At 48.5% G+C, this 10384-nt stretch overlaps 2 protein-coding genes across 6 annotated transcripts; both read right to left on the bottom strand.

Annotated features, from left to right (window-relative positions):
• Positions 1-1222: 1222 nt before the first annotated feature.
• LOC103994078 (uncharacterized) lies at positions 1223-3995 on the bottom strand. Of its 2 annotated transcripts, XR_010498794.1 has the most exons (3): positions 1641-3995; positions 1429-1457; positions 1223-1362 (listed from the first exon to the last, which is right to left on the bottom strand). XR_010498794.1 is itself a non-coding variant. In XM_009414359.3 (2 exons), the coding sequence occupies exon 1, from the start codon at positions 3219-3221 to the stop codon at positions 1677-1679; it is 1545 nt and encodes a 514-aa protein (XP_009412634.1). In that variant the 5' UTR covers positions 3222-3995; the 3' UTR covers positions 1223-1457; positions 1641-1676. The 2 variants fall into 2 exon arrangements, 1 of the variants encoding a protein (XP_009412634.1); XM_009414359.3 differs by having other exon boundaries at positions 1223-1457.
• Positions 3996-4132: 137 nt separating this feature from the next.
• Positions 4133-10373, bottom strand: LOC103994080 (WRKY transcription factor WRKY24). Of its 4 annotated transcripts, XM_065163871.1 has the most exons (7): positions 9761-10373; positions 9560-9667; positions 6037-6301; positions 5498-5680; positions 4861-5405; positions 4623-4784; positions 4133-4544 (listed from the first exon to the last, which is right to left on the bottom strand). In XM_065163871.1, exons 3-7 carry the CDS (start codon positions 6295-6297, stop codon positions 4205-4207), a joined length of 1491 nt encoding a protein of 496 aa, XP_065019943.1. In that variant the 5' UTR covers positions 6298-6301; positions 9560-9667; positions 9761-10373; the 3' UTR covers positions 4133-4204. The 4 variants fall into 4 exon arrangements, with proteins under 4 accessions (XP_065019943.1, XP_065019944.1, XP_009412635.3 ...); XM_065163872.1 differs by lacking the exon at positions 6037-6301; XM_009414360.3 differs by lacking the exon at positions 9560-9667.
• Between the last annotated feature and the right edge of the window lie 11 nt (positions 10374-10384).

The following is a 10384-nucleotide window of genomic DNA, read 5'->3' as shown; positions in this document are numbered from 1 at the left end:
CTCCTCCTCTTTATACAGTAGAGGGTTAAAAGGACTTAAAAACAATTTTAGCATTTCTAAAGCAAGTTTCTTCTTTTCGGATATGGCCGATGGCTCGTTTTTCTCCTTGAGGTAAATTAGGCTCTCTTTTCAAAGGACTTGAAGGGTTAGGAGGACGTCCTTACACATTAACCAAATATTTATTATTCGGGCTAAAGGATTTAGTGTTGCGCGCAAAGCAGGGAGACCAGAGCGAAAATGAGTCAGTTTTAGCCTGCACTATGGATGTTTAGAAATAGATAGAACTAAAACCATGTTCTTTACCAGGAAGATTTTGGATAGAAAATTATAGGCAAAAAAAAAAAAAAGAGAGTAAGTGGGTGGGTAGAATGCGAGACAGCGGCAGCTACCGCCCCATGGAGAGAGGCCGCTGCAGAACAACAGAAATCATGTTGATACCACCTACTTAACTAGCATAAAGGCGAAACCACGGTGAATGAATTGACTCACCGTTAAAAAGCTATTGCTCCTCCTTTTGACTCCGTGTCTTTTGCCGTCTGCCCTTCTTTTTCCAGCTCCGTCCTGATCCAAAGGACCAAGCAAATGTGGTTCCCATGTCGGTTCCCGCACAAAAGACGGCACAGTCCTTCAAACCCTGACGCAAATGACGAATCCAAGAACAGACCAAGGACGGAAAGACAGATGAGAAACGCAGAATCCGTTCTAATTCGCTTCCCAAGAAAGAAAGATCCACGGAACCTTTAGTATAATACATGGCATATGATGGCAGCTCTCAAGAACCAAAAATCCAAAGGAAAAAAAAGATGGAAAACCTTTCCAGCCAATAGCGTCGGAGATGTCCGGCCAAACTCGAAGCCCAAGAAAGACGCTCATCGTATTGCCAAGCGGAAAAGAATCAACGCAAAGAACCAGATGTCGCATCAAGAATCGACATCAAACTCACCGCCCACAGATATCCGTATAAGGAGAGAGAGAGAGAGAGAGAGAGAGAGAGAGAGAGAGCAAAGTATTGGAGGATAGGTTCGTCGAGGGAGAGGACGACGATGGTCGGTGCAGCGTGTCGCGATCGCTCGAGGTTTATAGGACAAGCGGACAGTCACGAGGATGGATGAGCACGGGGGCACATCTACGAGTACCCGCGTGACTACCCACTAAACTGTGGTGGAGCCATGGTGGGTCCTGCTGCTACAGCCAGCAACCTTCGGCTGAACCTCCAAATATATGTAACGAAACCAAACAAGCTTCACATTTCACTCGACTCTTTGTACATCTCCTCGTTATGCCATCGCACATACTCCTCGAGAGGACCAACACTCTCTTGTATGATGACCACCTTTGACGACACATTCGTAGACTCGACTACTGCATTCAACAATATCTCGGTCAACCAAAGGAGGGAATTTTGCGAGGATGATGATGGTTACTTACTTCATTCGACTGTGGTGGTCTCACAGCACCTGCATAGATAAAAGAGTCATTCTGCTAGGATGATGATGGATCGATAAGGCAAGCAAACAGCTACCTATAGGACTAAACCCACAAAGAATTTGATGACCTCTACTCATTTCCTAATTATTATTTAGACCAACAAAAGCATAGATGCAATTCCCGTAATGCCAGCAGAGCAAAACAGCACTCACTGTGCATAGTTTTGTGACGAGGATTGAGTTTACGGATTACCACCACTGGTGAACCAGAACACCACCGTCCCTGAGCCTGGTGAACAGCTTCAAGCATTCACCGTAGGTGTTCTGATACTTGGGACTCCTCTGCCCCGGGCAGCACTTCTGCCATCGGTTGTAGTGGCACTCCAGAAACAGCTCGTCGATCAAGCAGATCCCCCCCGTCTCGAAGAGCCTCGGGACCAGATCAAACTCCGTCCCCTCCACATCCATCTTCATCACGACGTAGTCTCTCTCCGTCACCGTCCTCTTCAGCCATGCGGCGAAGTCGAACCCCTGAATGGCGTGCACCTCGCCCGATGAAACTCGGCCGTCGGAACCCCCCGCCGGTCTGATTCGGCCCATCCCTCGCCCTTTCTCCACATCATCATGGTTTTCCGGGTCACGATTGATCTCGAAGGTTAAAGTCTCGTTGCGTACCCACGCCGCGAAAGGCAGCAACTTGACGGCCTTCTTGGTTGCGTACTCGTCCTGGAACGCTCGGTCAGCCTCGATCGCGAAGACTTCGAAGGTGTGATTCTGCTTAGGGTACTGTTTCCTGAACCAGCTGCCGATGCTCGACCCGTAGCTCCGTGCGCCGACGTCAATGTAGATGTACCGTGGCTTGAAGCTTATGTCAGCAATGGAAGGCAAATACTTGACGTTCTGGATGTTCCTCTTCAGGGTGATCCATGGCTTCAGGGGCTCCTCCTCGATCAGCGGCTCCGCCGACCGTAAAATCTCGAGCTTGTGCTCCGGGATAGGACAGTCGCCGCCTGACTTCCCGTTTGGGCTAACGGTCTGTGTGCCTTCTTGCTTCTGGAATACGATCTCCCAGAGTGGCTTCGCTGAATCCGGGCTGTGGATCACCCGTGATCGAACAGTTATGCAGTCGGGGAAGAGCTCGGCGAGGGAGTGACGGCTGTAGGCATCGTGGGCGGATGCAGTGAGCGCCACCAGGAACCAATGTGGCTTCAGCGTCCTTGCGATCTCTGCTGCGAGATTCGCAGGTTGTTTGCTACGGTCGAGGCTCCGGCCGGCGAAGACGAAGTCGAAGGTCCCGTTCCCGAACGGCAGTCGGAGCGAATCGGCGCCACCGACCACCAGAGGCGGCGCGCTCTTCTTGGCGACGCCGACCGCGTCAGCAACGCCGATCTCCTTGAGGGCGAGGACCTCATAGCCAGCGGGCGAGTCCACGCAGAGGGATTTGGAGGCCGGGGAGAGGAAGCCCTCTGCGACGAGGTTCTGGAACACGGAGGAGTAGAACTCGACGGCCTTGCGCCACTCCCGGCTGGTCCAGAGGGCGCGTAGTGCGGGGGTGGCGGCCGATCCGAGGCCGGCATGGACGGAGGCCACGGCGGCCGAGGCGGAGCCGGCGCCGGTTCCAGCGACGGCGACGGGTTCCGCCGGCGAGGAGAAGAGGCAGAAGTCGCCGGCGGCGCAGGTGCCGCCGTGGACGGTGACGACGTAGACGAACCGGAGGAGAAATACGGAGAGGAAGAAGAGGAGAGCCCGGACGAGGAGATTTCGAACCGAGATCGGCTTCGCCGCCGGATCCATCGCCGGAAAGAACAGATCAAAGAATCCCTGTATACCTACCTACACCTGTAAAAAAGAGAACAAAGAATCGAAACACAAGCCCTAACCCTAGAACTAAAGCAGATCTAACGGGAGCAGGAGGAGGAGGGGCGGCGTCAACGGGAGCAGAAGCGGGCGGAGGTGTGGTTGGCGCCGACGAGACGACGACGAGAGTTCGACGAGCGGAAGCAGACGGGTGGGGAAGGGGCAAAGGGGTGATCCATGAGCGGTTTTCGGATCCCTTCCTCTCATACGCTTCCTTCTCCCATCATCGTTGCGCTCTAAGCCTCCCGGCTCCTCGCTTTTCTTGCTTCTCTCCACGGCGGCGGAGCGGAACCTAAAACACAGCCGCACGATCTTCCAACCGGCGATTTCTTTATCCGATCAACTTCCCCGTTCGCTTTCACGGGCGGCGGAGAGGAACCTTAAAAGGAGTCGCAAAATCTTCCACCCGGCGATTTCTTGATCGGATCAATTTCCCCAATTGGCCCTACGACGGTGCATGCGAACCGATGTGGTTTGGGTGACACCAATGGGCGGAACGAAGGGTAGAAAGAAACATCAAAGAATCGCGACTGTTAGACGGGTAAGGGGCGAAGATATCGATGACTTATCCGCGTGGTTCGAACGCATCCGAGGTAATGGCATTTGGGAAATTAGGTGCACCAGGAGGGGTGTTTCCGTGGCAGGTGTCATTCAACAAGGGAGACGTATCCAAAGTCGCGTTCACCGCTTTCGCGGGACCCGTTTACGCGCTGGGCCCAGGAAGCGGGACCGGTCGCGGGCCCCGGCGCCGCCCTCGTTCGCGTTTCCCCGGTGGGAGAACGTCGATCGACCGGAGAAACGCGTCGCAGCTTACTCCGCCGTGCAAGCAGTCCTGAAACACACGCACGAGACCGGAACTTAAGCTTCAGTATCACCGGTAGCTTACAACCAAACCTGGAGGAACACAAAAGCTCCGCTGCCTAAAACTTCCTCCCCATTTGCTGTTGCTGCTGCTGTTGACAGGTGTACGAGCTCACCGAACTCCGGTAACCTGAGACGTAAACCCCCGAGGCACCAAAGGCATCGTATGCAGCAATTTGACTGGCGTGACCGGCCATGAACGATGGACGCACTGCTGTGGCGGTGCCATAATCCTCCGGTTGAGGCCTGCTCTGTAAGTGCGGCCCGCTTCCTCTGGCTGCAGGAACATCATGGTTGTGCTTGCCTTCATACGTGGTGATCACTGAACTGGGATCTTGTGATGCCCTCTCCACATGTTTCCTTACGGGGCAGCCCATGGTAGTGCATTTGTAATAACTCCTGTGGATCGAAACACAAGAGAGTCATGGAAGGGAAGCTCGATGTTGGACGATGGGTGAAAGCGTAATAGCAGCTCACCTCGGGTTTGGATTACCCTTCACCACCTTCTGCCCATACTTTCTCCAACGGTACCCGTCGTCGAGGATATCGACATCGCTGTGTGTCTGCACAACCACTCTCGGCTCCCTCGTAGCCCTATTTCCGGGAGCTGATAGCTCTTCATGGTCACCTTCTGTCTTCCTGAAAGATTAGCCAGTCATACGGTTCATTATCATGATTACTCGACAGGAAACGATCGGATACAGCACATGCATACCATCGCTTGGCATCTGGTTCGGTTTCGTCCAAGGCTTCACCTCCCCGATTGCTCCTCCGAGAGCTCAAATCGATGATACTGTCACCAAAAGACGCCGATGAATTATCCGGCCCGCCGAAAGAAGCTTCGGATGCTTCAGGAGGCGCAGCATCCTGAATCGCTTGAACGGCGGCCGAATGCCTCGTGGTGGACTGTGGCTTTGAGTGGCTATGAGTACCCTTGTAAACGATCTCGGTGATCTGTCCGTCCGAGGACCTCTCCACCTGCTTCTTTCTCGGACAACTCGGGTGCGTGCACTTGTAATAGCTCCGTGGGTTATCGCTTCCTTTGACCTGTTTCTCACCGTACTTTCTCCAATGGCATCCATCATCGAACTTCCTCTGTTCTTCGAGGGTCGGAGGAGCTTGACTGGATCGATCGTGATCGGTTTGGCCATGGTGGGCTCCCAACTCGGACTGAAAAGTTGGAGCTACAGCTTCGACTTTGATGTTGTTGCTGGTCTCGTGATGATAATTGCACCGTCTGTGGGTTTTGAAGGCGCCTTCCTGAATCAAACATAATCCAAACGGCATTAGCTTAAATCCATGTATAGAATTTAACTTAGATCAGGAAATTAATTCTCGGGAACATTAAGTACCACAGCGATTGCAGACCCACAAGTCTGAAATGATGCTGTCTCAAAGTTTTGGGGTTCTGTGTTGGTTTGGTATGGGATGTCGGAGCAGGCAATGGTTTCATCTTTGTTCCCTTGTCGATGATCAGCAGAGGAGATTCCCCGATTCATAGCTTGTAAAGTCCCAGTAGTTGGAGATGGCAATATCTGTTCGGATAACATATGAGTTGCAGGGACAAGATTTGCATGTACCGAGTATGGAGCCTACATCTTACTAAATGAATTAGTACAGCTAACAAGAAAGGAATAAGTAGATGGCCATTTGTTTTTCAACCTCTTACAGATGATGAACAAAAAAGGCAGCATGAGTCCGTCTGGAAGATGACATCAAATCAATTGAAAGAACAACATGAAATATAGTATTACTCGAGCTACCGGGCGGCAGATAAACAACAGCAACGAAAGAAATCAGAAGAACTTGTTGGAAGAGGTGCACAACTACAGATAAAAGCGAAGTGGATTGGTTGGAACCGTGCCAAAAGACTCGAATTACTGATTCTTACGTTGGATGAGGAGAAGAGCACCGGAGAGTCCAAGAGCAAAGCAGGGCTGAGGCCGGCCGGGATGGCGAAACAAGACGAAGGCGAAAAGGGAGGACGGGAGATGGCCAGCGAAGGAGGAGGATGTGCAGACTTGAAGTTGGGTACGAAATCTCCAGCAAAGGCCGGGAAGTCCCTGCCGCCATCGCCGTCGACGCCGCCAGCTCCTGCAAGGAGTTCGGAGAAGGCGAGGGCTGGTGGTTGCAGAATGGCTGAGGTCTCCATGCTGCTGCTTGTGGAAGAAGACATTGGGGAGAGGATGAGGAGAGACGTAACAACGAGAAAACCAAGTGGGGGGAATAGCAAATGGCAATATTACGCATGCATGGATAAACAGAGCGAGAGTCACGCGTGCACAAACACGTACGGGATGGGGCATGAGAGAGAGACAGAGAGACGGGCAGCTTCCCAGAAGAGAAGCAAAAAGGGGTAGGCGCCTGGTCAAAGTTGATGAGTTTGACCGACCGGATGAGAGTCGGGGTGTCTCGAGAAGGAGAGGAGGAGGCACTGCAGAGGCTTCCCGAAGAGATGACGAGGCCTGTGATTATTATTGTACATATTCCCAATAATATGTTTTATTATTTCTTTAAATTTATTTTAATTGCTATTTAACCATATTAAATGCCATAAATTTTAAATACATAGATAAAATTAGCCAAGTAAAAATAGTATTTAACAGTAATATAGTTGGAGGCTAATGTTAAATGGCACTTGTCTAATATCTCAGTTTGGTGCCGTGCGAAAAGGAAAATTTTCTAGAGATCCTTTCCAAGAAAACAGGGTTTCTTGCTTACCAAGGCAAGGATATGCCTTCGTGACAGCGATGAGCCGGAAGACCAGCGTTATCTCCCTACATTCCCCAAGGGGGAATAATGAAAGAACAAGACAAAACCCACCGTGCGACACGTGTAAGCCGTGAACGAGTAGGAAAAGTATGTTCGTTCTACCATGTTCTGTTTGATTCTGATGTTTAGACGCTTCTACGGAACCGCGACCCCGTTGCGGATATCACGAAAGGTGGTCGCACGGCTTAGATGGCATCGTTCTCGCGAACGACGTCAAGTGCGTCTCCGTGGCTCTTCAACCAAGAGGCCAAGTAACCGAGGCCCCCTCCGTATCTATTTATTCCATTCACTCGGTGGAAGAAGAACAAGCCTCAAGAATGGACTTACTAATGCAACATGGGAATGGGTCAGGCATACTATACTATACTAGTTTCTGACTTGACCTTCAATATCACACACACATTGAAGAATTAATTCCCTTTGCAGTTCATGGAAGAGTGAACAGAACCAGAGGGTCTCCTACTTCGATTCAGCCTCAACTTTTGACCAGTAATATCCTGAAGTTGAGGTCATTCTTGAAAGACGCCTGCAACCATCGCCATCATCATCTACACCTATCGAGACCCGATGGCTGGGTCTCCATCTAACCCCGCAGTAACATATTCCTCCCCAAGGTTATAATATTTGTAGCTTGACTTTTTCCTACAGCTTCACAAATGTCGCACTTATTTGCTTTAAATCAGCAGGTAATCTACAGGTCCATGTGCGAGTGGCGCTCCAGACGTAACACTCGACGTCCGGCACCATCGCATGACACATGCGTATAACCCCAACATATAAAGAGAATAAAGATCCAAGGCAAGAAAAAGGATGAAGAACACCCCACGGTTACTACAAATCTTTTAGCAAGAGATTATGAATAAGAAAAACTGCCAAGTTAGCTAGCTATGTTCTTTTTACTAGTGTCTTGTTCAAGGACATTTCACTGATACCAAGAATCACAGATCAATTTGTCTAGATGAAACTCTCTTTAAAAAATGTCATAACCTAAACGAGCAACGGAGCAAGTTCCAAAACCCGAAGAAGAAAATAAATTCGAACCCAAAAAAGAAATCCAGGCAAGCAACAGGATGAGCAGATCTTGACACGCTGGTAGTGGATTTGCATTGTTTTTTTTTAACCAGAGTAAGAATTGTGATCGACAAAAACCCAATTTTAGAAAGTATGAAAAGTACGATGGTGCAGCTAATAAATGTAAACCAGACATTAGCAAGAACAAAATAGTTCGAGCAAAACATAACACAACTTGCAACTAAGCTGAAGAATTGAAGTAGCTCATACTGCCACTATACTATGTGCACAAAGAAACGCACAAGGAGATCCACTTTTTGCCCTAGACGCACAAGAAATCAAGTTCTAGCAATTACATTTTTTATGACATTCTACGATAGCATAAGTAAGAGATCTAAACAAGTATTCTTGCAAACTACGATAGCAATTACGTTATCAATTTCTGGCATATGTTCTCAACTTCACAAACTACAATAAGATCTAAGCCGACGGAAGCCATGTACAAAGAGTTCCATAAAACCTTCCAAGCATAGAAGAGTTATCCAGGCATTAGCAAATGCAACATCCGATTATAATGCAGAAGCATGTTAAGCATGTTTTTTTCCTGAAGGCTCTGCCACATCTACTCCTCTCTGTAAAAACCTTTCGAGACACAAGTATGATTCTATACCTCCAGAAACTATCCGAATACTCATTCAGCATGTTAGATTATGTCCAGACTCTTGTAAAAGGAAAGAGTCGCCAAATCAGATACGGGATCCATAATGGTTTTCTCTTGGATAAATGCAGCACTCATATCATATCATTAGCAGTGTTAGTTCATCCAATACATGTAATTAATTCAGTTAGAATACATTCTTTTTAAGATTTTGTTCTCATTTTTCATGATCATGACTATATGTGATGTATAGAATCATAAGAAAATATCATGAATATGATATCTCGATAAAAGAAGGTGATACATGCTAATTTAATGAGTCAAATAGGCATTCACAATATGCCATGATTTTTAACAATAAATGATAGCTCAATGATTCACCAAAATAAATCATCTGAAAGCAATACGATCACACAAAATAAGACTAAAACCATTACATGACGTGGGGCACTACACCGGCGCCACTATTAGAGTTGTGATCTCATTCTAAGATATTCCTGACATTGGTCTCTATGGCATGAAGGTAGCTGAAATCTATCCGATGGTTTATGTGGATGAAATCAGAATTTTCACTCGAGCAATGGGTTATATCCGGGAGTGGTCAGTCCATGAACCAGGTTTGGATCTATACCAAAGATTTAGGTTTTGCAAAGGATCGGTGTGATGATTATTAGCATTCCGATGCCTGGCAGCTAAATAATCGACTATATGTCAGGCCATTCATTGTAAGACTTCTATTTTACTTTCTAATTCTTTGAATGGTCCGGTTCGGCATCTGAATCGTTCAGATTTCTAGGGTTGCATTAGGTAATGTTTCAGGCTGAACCAGCGAGGAATCACCTCTTGGGGCTTCGTTTTGTTCTTGCTACTAGCAATCACTGCCACCGGGAGGAAATCAACACCAGAGAGACGAGAAGGCACGTTTACGTCAAGATCAGACACTCCGAAATTTAGAGGCAAAATGTGATGATACCTCAAAATCTTGCCCTCATCGAAGCAAACGTCCCCGCCTCCGCGTTTTATTTCGCGTAGAATTCAACACAATCACCCATATCGAGCAAGACCCCGTCACGATAAAGCCCTAATGACCGACAACGACACCAAGACAAGGAACAAATCCAATGAAATCTGCAAAACCGTAGGAAAATCCGCAAAATGGCGAAGAAAATTTTACCTTCCTCCATATCAAATCGCCTATTCCCGAGGTAATTATCGTCCCAAAGCTCCGTCGCCATCGCGAGGAAGGAGAGGAGAGCTTGCAGTGGCTCCACCCGCTTCTTCTGCTTCCCCGATGGGAAGAGAAGGACAGGTCCCTTAACAAATGAATCGGATCCCGACCCGATCCGAGTCTGGCATGCAACAATCCGACAATAACCAATGAGCCAATGGTGGGTGATCGCATCACATCTGCTAAGACAGTTGCGTGTGGACATCTCATGGCTCCTCATGTCCCCATGAGTCACTTGCAGAAGCGATTCCAACGCATTCATCACGAACAGTAACGACCACACAAGCATGAAATATTCCAAGTAAGTGCTGTAGAGAGAGCTGCTTCTCCAAGCAATGATAACTTTCCGGCGATCACCATGACGCCAAAAGTGGCTCGTCTTTTAGCCACGATCGGTGTCGACAGACCACCGACCAGGAATAGTACCACCCCCCTTCACTTTGGACCGATTGCAATCATCGAGCACTTGGATCGTCAGATTCTTCTGTTCATGGAAAGTTTATGGCTTCATTCATGTCACTCGTTGCGTTCTCCAAGGAAGCCCTGTCGCTTTTACATATGGATTTGTGG

The sequence above is a fragment of the Musa acuminata genome, chromosome BXJ3-8, assembly GCF_036884655.1.
Source record: "Musa acuminata AAA Group cultivar baxijiao chromosome BXJ3-8, Cavendish_Baxijiao_AAA, whole genome shotgun sequence".
NCBI classification, from domain to species: Eukaryota; Viridiplantae; Streptophyta; class Magnoliopsida; order Zingiberales; family Musaceae; genus Musa; species Musa acuminata.
Note: the sequence above shows the minus strand (reverse complement) of the source record. Positions and strands in the feature narration are given on the sequence as shown.

Coding starts and splice junctions, on each gene's coding strand:
- LOC103994078 (XM_009414359.3), bottom strand. CDS start 3,221: ATGGATCCGGCGGCGAAGCCGATCTCGGTTCGAAATCTCCTCGTCCGG.
- LOC103994080 (XM_018830278.2), bottom strand. CDS start 10,024: ATGAGATGTCCACACGCAACTGTCTTAGCAGATGTGATGCGATCACCC. Junction 4,785..4,860: donor GAACCAGATGCCAAGCGATG/GTATGCATGTGC, acceptor CTAATCTTTCAG/GAAGACAGAAGGTGACCATG. Junction 4,545..4,622: donor AAGGGTAATCCAAACCCGAG/GTGAGCTGCTAT, acceptor TTCGATCCACAG/GAGTTATTACAAATGCACTA.